The 23,152-nt window shown below is 32.7% G+C and overlaps 1 protein-coding gene across 7 annotated transcripts in view; it reads left to right on the top strand.

The window, feature by feature from the left end:
* LOC148946508 (all trans-polyprenyl-diphosphate synthase PDSS1-like) overlaps positions 1-23,152 on the top strand; it is a 63,841-nt gene that overhangs the window by 19,384 nt on the left and 21,305 nt on the right. For 2 of the 7 annotated variants that reach the window (XM_089097389.1, XM_089097390.1), the window contains 4 exons: positions 7,970-8,119; positions 11,047-11,180; positions 17,318-17,459; positions 22,651-22,740. In XM_089097389.1, the coding sequence (XP_088953515.1) occupies positions 7,970-8,119; positions 11,047-11,180; positions 17,318-17,459; positions 22,651-22,740 (516 nt within the window). The remainder of the gene's footprint in view (positions 1-7,969; positions 8,120-11,046; positions 11,181-17,317; positions 17,460-22,650; positions 22,741-23,152) is intronic. The other 5 variants (XM_089097393.1, XM_089097391.1, XM_089097395.1 and 2 more) reach the window with 3 other exon arrangements.

Here is a 23,152-nt window from a genome sequence, read left to right as displayed (position 1 = left end):
TAGATGGAAGAGGCAGATTTTCCTTTATAATTTGAAAAACGATCAGCAATTGAAAAAAGGCTATTTTTTCAACTAAGTGTAAGGAGCATTATTAAAGCTTGAACAGACATAAATTTCTCTGTATATGAAGGGGGACATCCCTTCCTCAAAACCTCACTCTTTATGTTATTTTTTTTTATTTTTGTCCCAATTTTTTAAGAACGACTCCTGAAAGACAAGGGCTGTTGGTTTAGAACAAGAACTTTTTTAAAAACAAAAAACTTTGGCATGAATAGTAAAGTATTGAGGAGGGGCTACCCCTCATATACAGAACAGTTATTTTTCTCTTAAGTTTTAATGTTGCTCCTTGCTTTCCCTTGTAAAAACATATTTTATTATTTTATCACTGAAAGCCAGAACCAATTCTCAGGGAAAAATATTGACATGTTACTGATTTTGAATAACCAATAATAGTCAGTAGAGTATTTTTCTTTATCCAGAGCCTGAGTACTCTGGGTTTTTATGTTATTGATTCATGTAGCCTAATCACAGTTTTGTTTTGTATTTTATTGTCTAGAAAAACTGTGCAAAATACTCCTTAATTACAATTTTTGTTATTGAACTTTGACAAAACCAAGAGTTAATCTTAGCAAAAAACTGATCTTAAATATCGAAATCAATATACTGATTATCAAATATCGAAAGTGAAAGTATTGATATATTGATGCATTGTTTAATCAAATTATACACTACTTAGACAGTGGTTGAATTTGGCAAATAAAACGTTCAGGAATGAATCTACAGCCTAAAATGTATCCTGGGAATGTATTGCCAAGCAACTGTGTTTACCCCTTTTGTTATTTCTAGGTCTTAAAATAATGCATAGGCAACATGAAAAGTCTATCCCTATTTTTATGGAAAGTTTTGTCGTAGAAGCTTCAAAAAAGGCTCATTTGATTGAAATTAAGAAGACTAGTGTCCTTTTTATTAGTAGAAAGTGATCAAAGGGCACCGCCCCCCCCCCCCACGCCCCTAATTTTCCCAAACAGTTCTAATCAAAATTTTGAGATATCCATTTTGTTCTGTGCGTCTGAATGGTTAGGAAGTTATGTCTTTGAGGATAACAAAACCTCCAGCCCTCAGGGTAAGGTTTGTAAGTTATGCACTGGGAGACATAAGGTTTTTATAAAAACATGGTCATATAAACTTCGAAGGGGGATCATTGGATTGGCTCATTGTTCTTTTTAAGAGGCAAAGTGATCCGAGGGCAGCTACCTCCCCCCCCCCTCCGTCCACACACACACGTTGTATTGTTTCGAAATCCATCTATTCTATTCAAAATGGTCTTTATATCATATGATAATAAGGCATTTGGGGTTGAAAAAATCCCCAGAGATTAGGGACAAAGGCTGTAAGCCATGCCCAGGGGGTATTTAAGGTTTATGTAGAAGGGGTGGTTGTTTAACTTTAGAAGAGGCTAAGTCTTTCTCCCTGAAAAATACGATGTCAATATAAAACGAACAGAAATTAATTAAAAATTTTTTTTAACAAAATAAGTTTAAAAAAAGTAAAGAACTCCATTAAACCAAAATAAACAAAAATAGAATCAAAGAATCTATCTAGAATACAACTACCATAAATCAATATCAATAAATAAATGAAACCCAAAACAAACAGAAATTAAAATAAATAAGATTCAAATAGATTGGAATGGAAAAAAACATTAATTAAAAAAAAATTCAACAAAATAAGTTTTTAAAAAAAGTAAAGAGTTCCATTAAACCAAAATAAACAAAAATAGAATCCAATAATCTACCAAGAATACAACTACCACAAATCAGTATCAATAAATAAATGGAACCCAAAACAAATAGAAATTAAAATATATAAGAGTCAAACTCAAAACGAGCAGAAAATAATATGATTAGGGTTGTAAAACCGAGAATATAATTTGTACTTTACTATAAAAATTCGAATGAATATACTGAAAAAATCTGTATTGCCAGTTTAATATACATATGCTGATATTTAATCCTTAAAATCTTAATTGATTTTTGGTTTCTTAAATTTAGAAAAGTGAAAACATTTAAAAGATTTTTTTTTCAGCAAAGCACAAATTATATTCTGGTCTTTAGAAAGCTTGGGGTTTACAACCGTCGAAATTAGAATTTTTGCTTGTTCTCATCTAGACACTTATTTATTTTAATTTATGTTTGTTTTGCTGCTTATCTGTTTACTGATACTTATGTAGTGTAGTTGTATTCTTGGTAGATTATTTGATTCTCCATTTGTTCATTTTGGTTTATTGGTGTTCTTTAATTAAAAAAAAGTTCTATATTCTTAAAGTTTCTCTATTGTTAGAGTTTTAGGAAGTTGTCTTGAAATTATAGTTTCAAGAACAAAATTGAATAAGATTATCAGGAAAGATTAGTTTGCTCACATCTATAGTAAATTTTGGTTGTGGAGCATAGTTAATCATGTTGTTTTTGTAAATAGATGATGAGCCAAATCCTAATTGAGAAAAAAAGTTCATCTAAACAATGGTTTGAATTAAATATGGACCAGGCTTAGCATAAGTCATAACGCTGTTATGGTGCTTCATTATTTAATTTCATATGCAATATTTTTTCCCTAAATTTGGATACATTATTTTTGTACTGTCATTATTTCTGTACATAATTTGTGTGTATAAACTCCTTTGTTGCATGATATAACGCACCAAGATCCAAGGTACCCCAAATGCAAATTGTAAAAATATAGGGATGGCTTCATAAAAATATAATTTGTCAGACTGTAAAAACTGTTTGTGACTTGGTCTTGAGTCCCAAAAAGACTTGGTGTCCCTTCATATCCAATTCTTGCTGGATACACATTGATATCTCAATAAAACTGATTAAACTGGAATAATAAATTCTTTATTGGCGTTTTTCTTGAAAGTTTTCAGTTTTTAAGACACAGTCAATCCTGGCTCCTGGCTCAACTCCTAAACTTAGAAAATCATTAAATGAGGATTTTCAACTTAAGGTTTTTGTTTGTGTCTCTGGATTCTACATCATAAAGAGTGTTCGTCAAGAAATAAATTTCTAATTGCTTCCTTCAGGCTTGATCTGAAAATATTGTAAAGTACGATAGTAAGAAGGTTTTGTCTAACTTTGTCTGTTTAGCTACAAGATGAGATATTGTAATATATACCACCCATTTCCTGTACTCTGATTGAACTTTAATGTTAGAATATACATTGGTTTCCAATGATAGTGGGCCCATCCCACACAAGTTTAAAGCAAAGAGAAAATGTTCAATGAAATTCAAATACTCATTTAAAGGACAAGGTGATTAACAGGGTTAGTATCAAACAGTTCATGGTAACAAACTGTAAATAAGGAGGGACCCAGCTCCGAAACTCTAAAAACAAAATTTTGATGCAAATAAATACACCAAAAGAAGAAGATTTTTATTCTGATTTTAAATATATAAGTTTCATCAAGTTTAGTCCAACCCATCAAATGTTACATGCCTGAGAAAATTTGCACTCTTTTCAAAAAAGGGAAAAACACCTCTCAAAAGTCATAGAATCCTAATGAAAGTCACACCATTAGATTTAGCATATCAGAGAACCCTATTATAGAGGTTTAAAGCTCATATCTGCACAAGTGTGGAATTTTGTATTTTTTGCCAGAAGAAAGATCATGGATGCGTGTTTATTTTTTTTTTCCCAGGGGTCATCGTATCGACCGGTAGTCCTAGAATTTCGTGAGAGGCTCATTCGAACGGAAACTAAAAGTTCTAGTACCCTTTTTATGTGACCAAAAAAGTTGGAGGGCAACTAGGCCCCCTCCCACGCTCATTTTTGCCCAGAGTCACCAGATCAAAATTTTCAGATAGCCGTTTTGTTCAGCATAGTTGAAACATCTAATAACTATGTCATTAAGGACGACTTAATCCCCCACAGTCTCTAGTGGAAGGGCTGCAAGTTATGAACTTAGCCCATTATTTATATATTGTAATGGTTATTGGTAAGTATACAGACGTTTTCAGGGAGGATTTCTTTTTTGGGGGGACGGGGGATTGGTTAAGTGGGAGGATCTTTCCATGGAAGAATTTTTCATGGGTGAAGAGAACTTCCATGAAGGGGATGCTGGGTTTCCAAGCATTATTTGAAAAACAATCAGAAATTAAATAAAACAAATTTTTTCAACTGAAAGTAAGGAGTAACATTAAAACTTACAACGAACAGAAATTATTACGTGTATGAGGGGGTTTGTCCCCTCCTCAATACCTTGCTCTTTAAGCTAAAGTATTTTTAATAATTTCAAATGAGCTATTTATTGTAATTAAACGACCTTTGTGATTCAAGGGTCATTCTTAAAGTATTGGAACAAAATTTGAACTTTAGCGTGAAGAGCAAGGTATTGACGAGGGGGCGAACCCAGCATATTACCAATATGAGGAATTTTGTTAGTTTGAATTTTGTTAAATAATGGCCGATATAAGTAATAATTTGTTTGTGTTATTTTCCAGCCCATCTTAGCATTTAATTTTATCTTAACAAGTTTCATAACTATGATTTTTATGTAATAATAAACCAAAGATATTGTATGTCTTCGGCTTGTGGTTGTTATTAAATAAAAAAAAAAGGTTTTTTCCAACTGAAAGTAAGGAATAATATTAAAACTTAAAACGAACATAAGTTGTTGCGTATATCTTTTAAAGATTTTTTCTCTCATTCATTTCAGTGATTTGAGAATTGCTCAACTTGTTACTCTCATTTTCATAAAAAAAAGTTTCAACCTCATTGGCCGTTTTGTTACTATGCCTTACTACATTAGTTCCGTAAATGTCGCTAATTTAAGTTACACGGGAGAGTCTTTCAATGGAGATGATTTCTCGTGGGGGAAGGAAATTTTCCATGGAGGGGGATATGGATTACCGCACATTTTTTAAAAAACGATCAGTAATTAAATAAATATTAGTTTTTTCAACTGAAAGTGAGAAGCAACATTAACACTTAACTGGAACAGAAAATATTACATATATGAGATAAATTGCCTCTCCTCAATAGCTCGCTCTTACGCTGAAGTTTCTTTTTTAACTTTTAAAATAGCTTATTATTCTAATTAAACAGCCTCTCTGATTCAGGAGTCATTCTTAAACAACTGGAACAAAAATCGAAATTAGGTTATTGTAAGGTTTAAGAAAAGTAAAATTAGTTTAAGAAAAGTAAAATTAATATGCAAATTTTGTTTTAATTATTCATGTACTGCGAGCCAAATTCAAAACCTGCATTAATTCTAAAACTTTCAGAAATTAAATTAAAAAAAACATGTTTTTTTTTAACTGAAAGTAAGGAGCGACATTCAAACTTAAAACGAACATAAATTATATATGAAAGGAGCTGTCATATATATGATATAATGATGAGATGATTCTGTATATGAAAAGGGCTGTTCCCTGGTCAACTCCCCGCTCTTTACGTTAAAGTTTTTTATTGTTTTATAAAGCAGAGTTGTGAGAAAGAGTCAAACTTTAGCGTAAAGAGCGAGGCGTTGATCAGGGAACAGCCACTTTCATATACAGAATCATTTCTGTTCGTTTTAAGTTTTAATGTCGCTCCTTACTTTCAGTTTAAAAAAAAACTTGTTTTTTTTTATTTAATAGTATGACAAGTTACTATGGCTAGGGATTGTTTTGAAAGGAATGTGGTGTTGAAAAATTTGAACATAGGTAGGATGAATTGTTAAAATGATGTATGAATGTTAATAAATGGTTACAGAATGTGTTAGATTATCTGCAATTTTCAGCTACCTTGAAAAATTAACTCTGAAGACCAAAATTGAAGATGTGTGGCAGTCATTATTAAAATTTGTTCTTTAAATAGCTTATAACAACATGTCCTTACTGCCCAATGCCTTCATTTTTATTCTTGCAGATTTCAATTTTTCTTATAGCAGGGAAAAGAAATGTTTTCTTTTTAGTGAATTTCAAGATAAATGTATTTAAAAATTACAGTATTTCTGTTAATAGAAATCAGGGCTTATTAGGGTTCAGCTTTTTGTTAAAAACTAACATTTTCTTTGCAAAGAATATAGACTTGTCTGTCCCTTTTTTTTACCATGTTAATACTTTTTACTTTAGAGAAAAAAAAAACTTTTTTTACTTTAAGGGAAAAATTATTTTGAGCAATAGTTGCTGTAGGAAAATCCCTTGAAAGGTGTTAAGAAAACCATGTGCAATTACTGGCAGGTTGCAAGTATAGCTTAATAGTAAAGATAACTTACAAAAAAATGAGGAAAAAAAACAAATAAAAAGTGAAAACAATAACAAGGATAATTTTTACTCTCTGAATTTCATTTTATTCTTATAAATCTTGATTTCCTGGGTAGCAGCGAAAACAAATGTTTTTTTAGTGTATTTAAAGATTACCTTAGATCAGTGGTTCCCAACCAATTTTGGGCCATGCTTCAGCTAAGCATTTCTAAAATCATCATGCCCCCTCCTGATTTTTAAATCTTGTTATTAAAAATTACGTGTATTCACCCGAAGGAACCTTAAAAGACCACAGCAGTGCCAATTAGGGGGTAGGGGGCATGCTCCCTAGATTTGGAAAAAGCTCTTGTTATTTCTACTTATTAGCCGTTTTATATTTTAGCTATGTGCTATTTTTGCTATATATAGAAAAAATCCTTTCTCCCCCCTACGTCTTCTTGAATTGGCGCCACTAAAAGGCCACTAACCTGCAATCCTTTTTTTGTGTGTGTGTGGGGGGGGGATAGGGGTCTTTCTCTTGGCATATTTTATTCTAATGAAGAGTATTGTCTAAATACAACACCTTTTATACAATGTAGAACTTCATTGCAATACGGTCATGTATCTTTTTGCTCATTTGAGTGTGATGTCATTCATGTCAAAAAGTTTTATTTTTTAATTAAGGCTCTAAAGTGTAGTCAGCTGAGGGGTGCACGTTCTGCCCATGACCCACCAAAATATTGTTATGCCCCACCGGTGGGACATGCGCCCCATTTTGGGAAACACGGCCTTAAACCTTTGTTGCTCTGGAGCCATTTGCGGTGTGTAGGACATCAAAAAATGAAGATAAAAATATTTAAGCAGTTCAAATATTTCTACTAGTAGAAAACAGGACTCATCAAAGCTCCAACTTTCCATTGAAAATAAAAAAAATTTTCTGGGAATTTTGAAATGTGTGTCTTTTTTTATTCTGTTAATACTACTCATGCGTTTTAGAAACTTCAAAACTTCATGCGTTTCAGAGACAACAAGATTTTGAACATCAGTTGTTGCAGAAAAATTATAGTGACAGCTGTCAAGAAAACCATATACAATGAGAAGCAGGTTGCAGTCACAGCTTGATAGCAAAGATAATTTACAAAGAAAACTGAGGGGAAAAAAGATTAAATAGAAAGTCAAAAGAACAGCAACTACTAGTAAGATAAGATAATATTTATTTTCCAAAGGCAATCCCAAGCTCTAATAGAGCCGAATTCGCTTTATATGTCGAAAAGAAACAGAAAAATCAAAACAATGAAACAAATAATATAGCAAGAAAAGAAACACCAATCAAGCATAAAAATGGTCAATAAAAATTAATGCAAAAAAAAAATCCCATTCCAAGAACTTAAATTAACTTTGTGTGAATAATGGCAAAAATAGTGAAAGAGTAAAGCCTTCAGGGACTAAAATAACTGCTTTTTGTTGCTTTGTGTTTTTGTTTCTTTATATTTATTCCTTCTTATTATTTCTTTTATATATCATATGCGTCTAGTATGTTTTAGAAGCATTTTAATGAAGGTAAACTGGTATTAGGAAAGTTTGCCTATTTGATTTAGTTATTTAACTCTGAAAACGAATGTTTCAAAACAGCTTTGCTTTTTGCATCTTCACCACATCCCCCTTCCTTACTATTAATGCTAGCAACCACCAAAGAAGCTTTAATATCAAAATATATTTCTGTATTAATTGAATATTTTTTTGTAAGGTAGCAATTCGAAATCTACTTCCTGTACGACTAAATTCATCCTATGAAGGAGCTATACCAGTGTCAGAACCTCTTAAAAACACGTCAGTTGCTGATCCATACCAATATGTTAAAGGTGATTTGATTGATCTCACAGTTAATATACATAAGGTAGGAGGTTCTCTAGCATTATTTTGTTGTATCTCACTTTATTTTTCTTCGTTTTTTTCGCTATAGATCTCATCAAAACCAGTCTCTACTTGTCTTTTTCTGATAAAATATCACAGAAAAATGCCAATTTCTTTGAAAAATATAGACTGGGTCACCATCCCAGTAAGGTATTGACAGAAAAGTAAATTAAGACCTTGAATTTTCTGCAGCTCTGCTGAAAATGAACAAAGAAGAGGGATAGGCTAAAAAGTACATTTACAAATTTTATGAAAATGCCAAATAAATATAAGCTTTAGTAGTTTCTGAAAAGCAAACAACTTATTAAGAAAACAATGAGATTGTGTAGTAGATTGCAAGTTTGAAAATATTAGAACATATGATTGGAACCGCTTCCTATTTATTTTGGTACTCTCCAGTGAATTAACTACTGCAAGTCATCATTATAGTTAACAATGCTGGAAATGAGCTCACTCACATATGAGAATCTGTGCATGGCCTGTCATTCCCTGAGATTTGCTATAGATGCAATAAAAAGCTACCATCTTTACCCATGTTTACCCATGAAGGTAAACATTGTCCTTACCCATTTTTGTCATGAAGCCAAAACTTTAATATGAGTGAATAATTCTAAAGTGTGTATTCTGACCACCAATTTCCTTAAATTAGCTCCTGTGTTTTCTTACCCCCTTCCCTTCCTGAAATAACTGTCATTCCTATTAAAATCCTTCGTGTTACTATTTTACTAATGATGCCCAGTCAGGCATGTAGAAGAGAAAACTATTGCTCTCTTTGCTGAGACTTTTGAATAAATCCAAGTGTGATAGGATACGTTCTTTCGAGGGGTATGCTTATCCATCCTTCTTAAAGTGATATGGAACTATGGCTGTCCAGCCTGGCGTCTCTGTCTTTTGAAAGATCTGTGCAATAAAATTGATATTTCTCTGGATTTTATACAAAGAGGTAACATTCCTTATTTCGTCTTGTAAGGTCTTACCTACCGACCTTACTATCCTGAAAGAGAGGAAAATAATTTAACCGTATTATGCCAAGTTCACCTTGACAAAAATTGGTGCTGAGTCTGTTTTCCTAGCTTTCACAGCCCTGCCTATCCTGCTTAGCTTTGTCCACCCCCAATTTTATTCACTAATTTGTGCCTTGACTGAAAGGTATCAGAATCTTTTATATCCCTTGTTGCTGAACACCTCAACAAATTCATTTTCTTCTTCTTTTCCACTATGCCCCTCCCCGCCATTGATGTTTTTTTTCACTTGTGTTCTTTCATTCTTCAGCACAAAGACCAAGGGCTGGGGCCCCTTCAAGTAAAGTTACATCCCATGTGCGAGAGGTAAAGTCCCAAGTCCGGCCTCTCCAATCAAAGCTAGGGTTGAATACTTGAACCACCAGCTGTAGCAAGCGGAGAAACGTAACAAAACCCAGCAAAACTGACTTGTTGCTAGCCAATAGGGCCACAAAGGGGTCATTTTGGCTAGTGAAAGTCTAAGAAAGGTTAAATACTAATTAGAAATAAGGTGAGGTCACAAAAAAAAAACGAAATTTGTATGCTTTGGGGCAGTGCAAAGAATTTGGATTTAGGCAAATTACAACAATCGATTGAGTCTGTCTTGTTATTAATTAATGCAGTTATATTGTACCTTTTCACACTGCAGTGGCTGAAGCCTTGTTTAGTAATTCTATGAACCATTCTTGTAATCTAGGCTCATATTTGCCATTTTCTAAGGTGCTCAGGGGGGGGGGATATAGTGACCCTTAAGGAATCTGAAACTGGTACAACTTTGTTGGCTCCGGATGACTTTGGACTCTAATAAGTTGTTATATTCTCGTTTTGCAAATTATACAGCATAATGTTATGGAAACATTTAGCAAATAGAAATTATCATAACTTCAAGTACCCCCTAAAATAGAGAAGTTAGATATTATTTGCCATAGTTTTGAGTTTTGCACATTTCTTAGGTTTACACCTCCTCCCCTTTCCTTGAGTAAGCAATGTGTCTACTAGTGAATTATTCAAAAGGTTAATCCCTAATTTATGTTTTATATGTGTTATAAATTAATATTATAATTTAGATATTAATGGCGAAATTTCATAATAAGTTAAATTTCAAATTTCATATAGGTTAAATTCCAGTAACACTCGAATAGAAATCATGTATGCTGAGGTTTGGATGCGTTATGCACAATGTAGACTCATTGAGACACAGAGAGTTTACTCATAAAAATCTTGTGACTAAAATAATCAGTTGTTTTGCTGGCTAAACAGTTTACGCAGGAGAATCAATTAACCGGAATTTAAATTTTCGTTCTTCTTACTGGTCTAAAATTTCACGTTAGAAACCATCATCTTTTAAGAAGTGGTTTCTTGACATTGTTGCCAATTAAAAGGCGGGGCAGGTGCTTTCCTTCCATATTGTGAAAAATAACTTTCTGGGGTATTTTCAATGAAAAACGTTGTAAAAACCTTGATGTCCCCCCTCCTAGATTTTGAAAAGTTTATTTTTTATTTGTGTCTTCGTTAAACAAAAATTGACCAAAATACTTACCCTCTTCTTCCAGTTTCATGAATTGTCTGGCGTAAGCCTAAGAAATACTGTAATTGGAATACGGAAATACGTTATAAGTGTAAAACAATTGAATTAAATCATAATTTTTGTCACATAATTACAAGGCCGTACCCAGAGGGGGGGGTCAGGGGGTTCGAACCCTCCCCGAAATGTTTGTCTGACTCGTAAAAACGTAACCAAAATGGAAATAAAAAAATTTGTATGCGTTTTTTGAAGGTTTTTGTTATGTAACCCCCCCCCCCCCACCCCCGAATTTTCTTTTATTAAAACCCCCTCCAAAAAAATCCTGGGTAAGGCCTTGCATAATTATAGGAATCTTTTTCTCTTTTGCTAAGCTTTTTTTTTCAGGAGTTACAGAGTAGGAATAAAGAGCTTACCGAACTAGCTAAGTATTATTTTGATGGAAAAGGAAAAGCAATCCGTCCAGCTATAGCTCTCATGACTGCAAAGGCTATTAACCAACATTTAGGAATAATTAACAGGTATTTCATATTTACCTATCTATTTTCTGCAGGGGTTTCTACCCTTTCGGTGACTACAGTCCAAGAAAATAAGGTACCAAGCTCCTTTGCTTAAACTGAGAAAAATAATCAACATTTTTTGTAATATTTGCCAGCATGAACTCAGAATATTCATCCAGAAATGAAATACTCATAGTAGGAAATTTGGTAACATACACTTTGGATTTATTCTCTAAAACCGCAAGGGTAGGTACGTTACTTCTAAGTAGGTGCTTCCTACCCTATATAAAATAATACCCGTAAATATTACTATTCATCCAGTTGGGGGTTTTCAAAACTGTCCACAGTGTAAAGTTCGCACTATATTTATGTTTTTTATGTTTATATTTTATATGTCATCACTTAAAGTACCATTGACATCAAGATAAACATAGTTATGACATTAGCTAAAAATTCGCACTATATATATATATATATATATATATATATATATATATATATATATATATATATATATATATATATATATATATATATATATATATATATATATTTAGTGTTATCAATTTAAGTACCAAGGAAATCAAAATAAAAACATTTCCCGCTGGACCCATCTTAGGTCTATTCATTCGGTTCACAACATTGATACTGTCTATTTTGTTCTTATGAAAAGAGACATATGGACTTGCATCACAGATTCTTTCACCTTTTTGATTGTATGTTTCATCCTAGATGGCAGCTATGCCACCTCCTCTGAATTTAAAGTGCCAAGACATAATACCAAAACATTTTTTGTCCCCTGGATCCACCTTAGGTGCATTCATTCCTGAAGAACACGTTTTTTCAAGATTTTTTTTTTTAATATTATGAGGGTTTTGGGGGAGGTACCACATTTCCGTCAGTGTTGCCACGCTGAGCCGTGAAAACGAATAAGCCAAGCTAGTTGGCTAAATTTTGCCAACGCTTTTTGTCTTTACAATTTCAAATATTAATAATCTGTTGATTCCCAATAGCAACACTTTCAAAGGAAAGCTATACCCTCTTAAGCTTTTTGGTGACCTAGTTTTCACCTACGTTTTTTTTAGATTTGGTGCCCAATTTTAGCAAAAAATTCACAATTGTGAATGCAGGTCTAGAGTTTATAAATACGTTAGGCTATTAAAAAAAAACAACAAAGGTTTGGGGTTATGTTTTCATAATGACAAAAGACAAGCCAAGACAAAAGTTAAAGGTCCTATAACGAAAAAAAAAACATAATTCTACAAAGGTGCTAATTCTAATTCAAGGTCATATAAAATTTTTAAGGGGTTGATTGATGAAAATGAAGCACAGGTAAATGTGATTAGAAAACTAGTAAAAGTGAGAATCGAACAGCTAAAGAAAAAGGCATGGAACAAACGACTGCGTGAATCATATTGAATTAAAAACGATATTTTGAACGGTGATATGTGGTTGGAAACTGGAAAAGACATATTTGCCATCTATAATGCATTAAGAAATGAGTTATGTATGAATCTAAATTGCTAAAGCAAAAGGCGTGGAAAAAACAATCTGAGGTAAAGATGAACAAAAATGGAATCTACGGTTGGAAAACAAGGAACAGAGATGACTGGCCACAAAAACGATCTAAATAGGTCAGGACTTTAAAAAAGAAATCGTATTTTTCACAGGGTGGCTGTATCGAACCTGTGGTGACGTCATGACATCAAGAAAAAGCTCAAATTGCCTACGGTTAGAAGACAAGTGACAATGAGAATCTATATTCGCTATCACTAATTCATGCTGGTTTATGACAAGTTAATCTAAGATTTTCATTGCTCCCCTCAGATTTCAAGCAAAATCTGAAGAAAGAATGCTTTGAGTAATAAATTGTGTGAGATGTTTGCTAAAATGTTGCTGATAAGTGGGGCTTGTAAACGGAACTATTTAAAGCAGTGTTTTTTCTTTCAAATTCAGAAAAGTCTCCAAAGTGTTGCTAGAAACTTTATTTTGTATTAAGTAAAAAACGTTTATGAGAACTAAATATGAACCATGGGCTTTGTAAGGAGGAGTGGCTAAAAATAGAGCACTTGTGATCCCCAAGGTATATAAAGGATCTTTAGTACCTTCTTTTCCATAAAAAATTGTATTTCTAGTTTAGCCTTTCCTTTTAATAGAGTTTATAAATTGAATTGATTTTGGACTCAACATTTACTGATGCATTTAAGATTAGTTTGGAATTAGTTATATCAGTCTGTACCAAGTAAAATGCGTATTCGAAGTTCTAGTGAAGCAGTTAAAGTCTCAGGGACTAATCCGGGTTGCAGCAGTAACTAGCAACCTAGTAAGAGACGATCACGTCCAATGTTAAGAAACATAACAATCCATAACTTCTAAAATTAGACTGAGATCAAAACAAAAATTACACCATTAGAACCGCCTTGTTCGAAACCCTTATATAGGAAACTTACTTTCCCTTGGCTTGAACAACAAGGGAAGTATATCGGCTTGAAAATCAAGAAAAGTGGCAGCTACTACAGCATTCTGCCTAAGCGCCATCTTTTTTTTCTTTTCCACGCATAGCTTGGCACTGGAACATCGTAGACTCGTAGTTCAATGGCTCATTTTAAAGGAAATTACTAGATCTACTGCCATTTGTAATTTTTTTTTTTAACATAAATTCAGTTTTTCCACTAAAAACTGCATTTTTATGGCCAATGTTGAAGAATGCAGTCATAATCGTAGGTAGTAACCAAATATGGAGTAATAAGTGAATGTAATATTTATGCGCACTTATCTTTCGACAAGATAATATAAGAAATACGTAATGGATCGATATATTTCATTATAAATGGGGACTATGTAGGTTTTAACGGATATATCTGAAACCTAATAAATAAAAGACTACAGCGCATAGTGACTAAAAGTAAGATAATACGAGCATCTTTTTAAATGCTGCTTATCTGGGGTATGGTGCCATGCTGAGGATCCTGTCTTACTTTTCCAACTAAGAAAAACCCATAGGCTTTTTCCTGTTTGTAATCCGGGTTTCTAAAAAAGAGTAATGTGATAATTATTTTAAAACTTTACATTAAAAGACGATCATTGGAATAACAAACCATTGTATACATTGGACTTAGTTACTTACTTGATTGTTTGAGGTTCGTCTCTTACTATTTGAAAGATCTTACTATTTGAAACCTGATTTGTAATCAGGTTTTTACATTCCACTTTACAAACGAAAGACCTTTTTTGCGTCTTATAATAAAGAACGAATACAAAGTTATTATAGTCACATTGAAATAGGTACTAAGTACCAAACTTTTGACAAATCTCATGTACTTGTGTTGAGTATGTTGAGTACTTGTTTCTTTTTGTTTTTGGAAGCAACTATTATAAACCATAAATATTAGGAAATGAATGGGGTACACAGAGGCACAGAAGTGTGATCCTGGGGAGGGAGCATCAGAGGATTTTTGTATGGGGGTTGAGAATGTGAAAAGATTAAGGTTTTTAATTTCACGCTAAGGTCTTTAGGACTAATTTTAGGGAAGGTAAATGCTGCCATATCCTTATCGCTTGGTGTATAAATTAGCTGCCTTGAACTATAATAGCGTGTAAAGAAGAATAGTCAACAATTAAACGCAACAAATTTATCATTAAAAAATATGCTTAAACCATAAAAGATAAATCACTATGATTTAGTTCTAAATGTTTTATGTAGTTTCAGTTTGAGAAGGATGTTGATTAGTTTCACTCTCTGTTTGCAGTGTTGACATTTTGAATTTTGCATGTCAATAAACATGTTGAACTTAGACTTGGGACTTGCCACGCCGGTCGGCACATAAGAAGGTAGCGATGCCTCTCCAGGATGGCCAAAGATCATCAAGGGATGTTCTTGAGAGCGCTGTGTCCTTTTCAAGTCATCGTCCAAGTGTAGCCTTATGTCGTCCGTGCCGTCGAACTCCGGGAGGAGTCCAACAGCAAACATTAAGGGCAAGGCGATTGCTGCCTATTCTAACCATTTGTCCTCTATATCGCCACCGACTGGTTATGATTTTATCAATAATGAGCGGCTGTTTAGTCTTCTTTCTAATGAATGAGTTGGTACTTCTGTCTGTCCAGTTGATTCCAAGAATTTGTCGAAAAAGACTATTTTCAACGCTTTGGATTCTTTTCTCTATCTGCTTTGTCAGCTTTCTGAACCATACATTAGCACTAACAGGACAAAAATTTGTTATAAGTAAGAACAAACCTTGAAAACGGCTGAAATGATTCATAATTCCTCTAGAATGCATTTAAACCTTATCCCTTCAAGAAATGAGCCGTTTACAGGCCAATTTAGCCAAGTTAGTAAGCCAAAATAAAAATTATCGATGTTTTGATTTCAATGCACTACTCATTTGGTTGAAAAAATATCTGCATTTTTTGGGGTTTGCACATCTGCTTGAGTATGGAGAATATCATACCGAATATAAGTCCTTAATGCATTTTGCATTAAATAGGATGGTATAATAGCTATTTAGTGCTGGGTTGCGGAGCTTTTATTTTATTATTCTCAGATTGCAGGGACGTACTATTCTTTCTTAATGTAAATATTGAGCTCGAGGTACAGTTCTAGCTCCTATAACTCTTCCAATGAACGTGACTCAGTAAAAAATATTTGTAGGAGATATCATTGGGAATGTATAAAGTTGAAAATCTGTCAAATGTTTAGTGTTAAAGTTTAAGAATATAAAAAAAGTCAGATGCGTCAATTTAGGCTCTGGTATCATTTTTAGATATACCGGTTATATAAAACTTTATAAAAGTTCTATAAAACTCCTTATGTAAGCAACTTCTTTACAAAAAAAAAGATTATAGTTTTCAGATTTGAGTTTTGTGGTTTTTCCATGGTTGTATAGCGTTTTTTTGCATCTTTTATTGTTGTTTTCTTGCCTGTTTTAGCTGTTTAGTCCGATATGTCTTCTCTTTGTTCATTTGTTAATGGCCTAAGGTTAAAAGCATGAGAAGCCGAAATATTTAGGCTTTTTTGGCTGATTTTGACTGCCTTCCGTGATTTATATTCATGTATATTTTTTTCCTATGAACAGAAAAGTATGGATTGTCGTACAAATCATTTTTAAAGTGATACTACTAAGCGAAAGTTTGCAACAGTTCAGAGTATTAAAATAATCTATCTTGTTCTCCTGAAAAGAGACATATGGAACATATCATATACCATCCTACCTTTTAGATTTTATGTTTCATCGTAGATGGCAGTTATGCTCTAATAAATAATAATAATTTATTCATTACCCTCTATGAACAAAAAGAAATGGAGTACATCAAGAAAAGAAAAAAAACCTTTTCATTTAAAGTGCAAAGAACCTTTAAATAGAAATATATTTTGTCCCCTGGACCTAACTTAGGTCTATTTATACCTGGAAAATGCTGTTTTCCATCATTTTTCTTTAGATTAGTTCAAAATTCCGAAGCTTTTTAGGGCATCATCATATTTTTGCCAGTTTTGCGACGTTGTGTGACACTTGTTTTTTTTTTAATGTGCAACACTGGGTTAAGGACCTTTAAATAAAAATATTATTTGTCCCCTGGACCTATCCTAGGTCTATTTATACCTTGAAAACGCGATTGTCAATCATTTTTCTTTAGGTACAAAATTCCGAAGTATTTTAGGTCATCATCATATTCTTGCCAGTGTTGCGACGTTGAGCGACACTGGGTTTTTAATGAGAAACACTGGGTTAAGCACCTTTAAATAAAAATATTGTTTGTCCACTGGACCTATCTTAGGTCTATTTATACCTAGGAAAACACGATTTTCCGTCATTTGTCTTTAGATTAGTTCAAAATTCTGAAGTTTTTAAGGGGATCATCATATTTTTGCCAGTGTTCCGACGTTAGGCGACGCTGGGATAATATACAAAAGCATACAACTGACAGAGTAGGAAAAACAAGAACAAGACACAATGAAAATAAATTAAAAACTTAACCATTGACAAGCCTAGAGAAATACATTCAGGAAAGTAGAATCAAAATTTTGCTGCTTTCGAATCGATTCAGTTCTTCTTCAGATAGCATATAAGGGGTTAGCGACTCTTGTGTCTGCGATATTAAGCATGAATGCCGTGTTTTGTTGTGTATGAACACATAAATAGTGTGTTGACTTTTTTATGTAGTGAAGTATTCGAACTTCAGAAAAAAGTAGCGATGGCTGCTGAAATGATCCATACTGCCTCTTTAGTGCATGATGACGTCATTGATGTATCTGAGATGAGAAGGGGAAAACCGAGTGCAAATGGAATCTGGGGACAACCAAAGGTAAATCTTAAATTCATTTACATTGTTTTTCACGCTTATTTTTATTTTACAAAACACTTAATCGTACTGCTTATATACTATCTTTATAAACGAGCAATAATTGTAAAATTGCTTATATATGTATTTTTTCTCGAAAACGGCTCCATATTTTTTCGGGAAAATTGGAATCCTGGGATATTCTGTCCAAAATATGATTTAGATAGGTCAGAAGTTTGAGAAAATTCGTTAAGAGCCTTTATTTTGGAAAAAAAAGATTTATATGAGTGACGTTATTTTATATACACCCAGTATTGCAATGACGTTGTCATAGTTTGTCAAACTTATGTGTAGAAATCGAAGATGTTTATGTATGGAGAAGTTTACATTAAATTGCTTAAAGAGCAAAAAACTGGTAATTGCAAAAATGTTTGTATATATTTTAACAAGGGATTGCAACAATTCAATAACCTTAAAAAAGAAAACCAAAATTTTGAAGCTTAGTAGAAATTGTTGTTAGAAAAATATGGTTGCCAAATTTCTTATTTTTAAGTATAAGCAGTGTCTTTTTAACCCATGAAAAAAAGTTGAAATTTTTTTTTAAGTTCAGTTCAAAATCGCTAAACTTATTATGTAAACTGCAAAATTATTTACGGTGCCTAAGCAACAATTTTAATGTTTTAATTTAAACTAGAAAAATGCCTAAAAGCTTTAAAATTAGTTTTTTTTGTTAGATAAAATCCACTCGCTACGTGATTAAGCTTACAGGTTTGAATGCAACCAGTTATATAATGTCAGTAGGAAGGCTAAAAAATGAAAATTTGCAATTATTACAAATGATGATTCTCTATTTATTATTATGTTACGGCGCTCTACCCCTTGAGCTACTATGGCTTCGAGGATTCTCTATTAAAGCAAACCATAAGTTTCAAGCTTTTTACCTATTGTTGTTAGAAATTGTACTAGCTTCAATAATCAAATATTTTTGAAAAGACTGCACTATGAAAAGACATTAAATTGCATAAAGAGCAAAGAACTGGTAATTGCGAAAATATTTGTTTATATTTTAACAAGGGATTAAAACAATTCAAACCCTTTAACAAAAAGAAATCTTTTTGAACGCAACCAGTTTAATTGTGTCAATAGGAAGGCCCCCCAAAAACGAAAATTCGCAATTATTACAAATGGTGATTCTCTATTTGGCAAGGGAAACAATTCAAAAACCTTAAAAAAGAAAACCAAACGTTTGGAGCTTAGTACAATTCGTTATTAGAAATCGATCTAGTTTCGATAATCAAATATCTTTGAACAGATACAGTATGAAAATACATTAAATTGCATAAAGAGCAAAAAACTGGTAATTACAAAAATATTTGTATTTTATTTCGGACTTGCTTTAATAATCAAATATTTTTTAAATGGCTACAGTATGAAAAAACAGCAATTTGTCTGCGGTTAGAAGACAGGCGACAATGAGAATCCATATATAGAAGCCTGCCGTGTGCCGAGTGCCGAGGCCCAGCGGCTGGCAATTTAAAAAATATTTGTAGATATTTTAGCAAGGGATTGCAATAATTCAAAACTTAAAAAAAGAAAACAAAAATTTGAAGCTTAGCAGATATCGTTGTTAAAAATTGGACTTGCTTTAACAATCAAATATCTTTGAAAAGACATCAGTAGGAAAAGACAGCAAATTGTCTTCGGTTAGAGCAGAAACGACAATGAGAATCCATATATAGGCCTGCCGCGTGTCGAGTGCATACGGGGGAAAAAGAGAGTGAAAAATAGGATAGTAGCAAAGAATACCTGGGATTTATTAGAGTTGAAAAGGCGCTAATATCAAAAAGAAAATCTCCAACGCATTCTAGCATTTGCGACTGTGTTTTTTTTTTTCTAGACAATTGTAAACTGGGCTTTTCGGGTGTAATAAATAGGATCAACCATATTAAATAGTCAATAGCCCCTTAGTCCTTTGAAACAAAACATTTATGTAAATGAGAAAGAAAGCTCTTGTGTAAACAGAACATTTACATCGCATAAAGACAAAATACCGGAAAATGGGTGGGGAAAATATGGACGTCAGGGCAAAGAAATTGCGGTTTGGGAATAAAATACAAAATATAAGGCCAATAGTAAAACAGAGCCTTTTAGCATTTGTAGCCTTTGTAACCGTTATATATATATATATATATATATATATATATATATATATATATATATATATATATATATATATATATATATATATATATATATATATATATATATATATATATATATATATATATATATATATATATATATATTTTTTTTTATATATATATATATATATATATATATATATATATATATATATATATATATATATATATATATATATATATATATATATATATATATATATATATATATATATATATATATATATATATATATATATATATATATGAATATAATTTAGTAGAGAAAAGTATGCGCAAAAGAACTTAGCGTAGCTGGACTTTTTGCTATGATGGGTGAAAAATCTGTTTCGCGGGTACTTGCATTGACGCTATAAATTTTAAATTTCAATATCTTAATTTTATTCCTAGGATTATTACCTGACAAACAGGGAAAAATGGGGCACAATTAAAAAGAGCTGGAAAACATGGTGCGGAGTTAGAGTTTAATGTTGTGCAATATTTTTTTTTAAAAACATCTAAGGAACTCAGCTAAGATCGTGCTTTTGCTACGTCTCTCTTCCCTAACAACTGACAAGAACACCATCTATAAAGAGGAATATTTCAGGTTTTCCCAACTATGTCAGGAGAAATTGAAATTCTTAAAGAAGAAAATTGAAGGTTTAGGGCCATCATAATATAAAACTCGTTCTTGAATATAGACAAAATATGTTATAAATAATACCCATACGCGCTATTTTCCTTCCTGTGAATATTTGAAAGGTCATGAAGTAGCAAGTACTTTAAGCAGATTTAATTAACGTTGTCTTAAAGAAACTTGTTAAAATTCTTTTTTTTTAAACCGTCGTAAAATAACACTGTCTTCTGATGTTGAACGAATTAAAGAAAAATGTATGGAAAATAGTCATGGCATAAAAAGTTGTTCTTGAATTCTTATAAAATGTGTCATAACTACCCCACGCTTTCATTTATAGCCTTTGAGAATTTTAATTTTTGTGGGTAGTTTTACATTTAAATCTAATAGATATTCAACTTTTTGTTGGTGAAAAGCCTTAATGCTTCGCACTTATTTTAGAATCATTTTCTAAAACCAGAAAAGTTTTGACGTTGTCTACCTTCGAAAAATTCTGGAAATACATGCATAAAACACCATAAATATGATATATATAAGTAGATTATGGGGACAGCTTAATAGCGAAGAGAAACTCACGTTGGAAAAAGTTTTAGGTCTTATATAGTTACTTAGCTCTGGAAACGAATCCCCCCCTCCCCATTCCTGCATTGTTTTTAAAAATTCCAGGTGTGTCCTGGCAACCTCATTAAAAAGCGACTGGCAGTCCCACTGAAAAATAATAAATTTCAAAGAAAATTGGATAGTGGGTATAGGTAATGTGCAGTTTTTTAGGATTCAAGCTGTAATTTTTCTGTAAGTGCTAATTAAGAAGATAAGTTCTTAAAGCACATTCGCCTGCCATAATATAAAGAAAGAAAATGATCAAAATTGAGTTTTTTTGTTTTTTTCTTCGGCATTTTCCTTGATTATATTATTTTGTTCGCGCTGAAGAAGAGAGGCGGTTGTTCTCTCGAAATATTCGCTTTGTGTGTTTCTTCAGTATTTTCGTTTGACCTTCAAAAACCCCATTTTTGATCGTTTTCTTTCTTTATGAAGTGTTAATTAATCTGCTTTTCATTCTGTTTTCAAGAATTATTTCAAGGAAAAATCAATTCTGCTCATAATAGGCTTAGTTTTTGTAAATTATAGCATGTGGGCTAGTTACTTTTAAGCTGGTAGGTCTACTGATGATAGCGTTCTGCTTTCTTTACCCTCCCTTGTATTTTGAAGTACCTGTGTTACAATGGAGACCGGCTTCACTAGTTGTTAGAATTTTTTTTGTCCCACCTTCCTTTTAAAGGGGGATCTCGTTGTCACAATTTTGATCGCGAAATCTCTTTCTTAGAAGCTGGCAAGGGCCATCTAGGATAGTTACAACTAGGCGAATATCCTGCTGAGTCTTGAACGAGAAAAATTAGGTTATCTTTTAATTATATTTTTTGACTTAAGGAATGAAAACAAGAATATGGCTTGACTAAAGATTTACAGATAGACAAACATTATTAGATAATAATTAACACTTACAACCGAAGCAGCCTGGTCCGTCCCAAAGTACTAGTAAAAGCAAACTTAAAATTATCAGATGCTACAAACATGGTTACACATGGTTACGAAGGCTACAAATGCTAAAAGGCCTCTGTTTTGCTCTTGGCCCCCCTCCCGTGATATGTATTTTATATTTATATAGTTGGGAGTACTCCCAAACCGTAATTTCTTAGCTCTGGCTTCCATATTTTACCCACAACTTTTCCGGTATTTTGTCTTTATGTGATGTAAATATTTTGTTTCAAAGGACTAAGGGGCTATTGAGTGTTTAATATGGTTGATCCTATTTATTACACCCGAAAAGACAAGTTTACAATTGTCTAGAAAATAAAACAGTCGTAAATGCTAGATGGCGTTGGAAATTTTCTTTTTTGATAATTAGTGCACTTTCTATTCTAAAAAAGTTCCCCGTGCTCTTTGTTACTTCATTTAACTTATCAGCTAGAGGGAAAAATTAGTCATTTTTGCCAGCCATTCCCTTGGTCATGGCTGTCCCATAAACGGAATAATAAAGCTTAATTAGCGAGTTCATTTTTTAATTTTGAAAAAAATGAACCCAAAGTATTACGATGTTGCGAATGTTCGCTTCATTCTTCCTTCGAACATTGAAGTTTTACATCATTAACCTGGGTTGGAACGGGGTAAGGTGAGTTATGAAGCAAACATGTTAGGAAAGATGAAAGGAAAGTCGGAAAAATTTTGGAATTCGGTTACAGTTTATTTACAGTTTATCTATATATTATCTGTATAACCAGATATATATATATATATATATATATATATATATATATATATATGTATTTATTCATTTATTGGTACAGAGAAGACCTTATTCTCGTTTTTAAATGTTTTAAAACTTGTTTTTCTTTTTTCTTAGTCAGCGGTTGCTGGAGACTTCATAATTTCCGCTGCAACACGAGTAATGGCCCAACTAAATGATGCTGATGTACTTATTTGCATTTCACAGGTATGCATGGGGATTTTTTAAGCTTTGTTTATCTCAGTAAATAATTTTTTTTGTATCAGCTAATTTGGATCGTCCTCTAACTTGCGGCCCCCCTCCTCCAGAAATAAATTTTGTGCATCTGTGCCTGGTTCCTTACTTACCTTAATTGTTCTTCATTTCTATGTGACTCAACAGCGTTTATTCATGATAACATGGGGGGAGCGGTAAAATATTTTTTTATATCTTTCAATTTGGGATTCAGGAGTAGCGTGCGTAGCTGTGTTGACCTCAGGCGGCTTGGTTTTTTTTTAAAAAAAATGCCAAAGAAAAGTATTTTTTAAATCCGGGGGAGCGTGGAGGAGGGGGGGGGGGAGGAGAGGAGGAAACTCAGTCTTCACGAAGATAATATTTCTGTGCTGATTGGTGTTCCTTC

Source organism: Artemia sp. Qi Xiang Cuo, chromosome 11, assembly GCF_049724085.1.
Source record: "Artemia sp. Qi Xiang Cuo chromosome 11, ASM4972408v1, whole genome shotgun sequence".
In the NCBI taxonomy this organism is placed as follows: Eukaryota; Metazoa; Arthropoda; class Branchiopoda; order Anostraca; family Artemiidae; genus Artemia; species Artemia sp. Qi Xiang Cuo.
The sequence above is the reverse complement of the archived record's forward strand: the minus strand, read 5'-3'. Positions and strand labels throughout refer to the sequence as shown.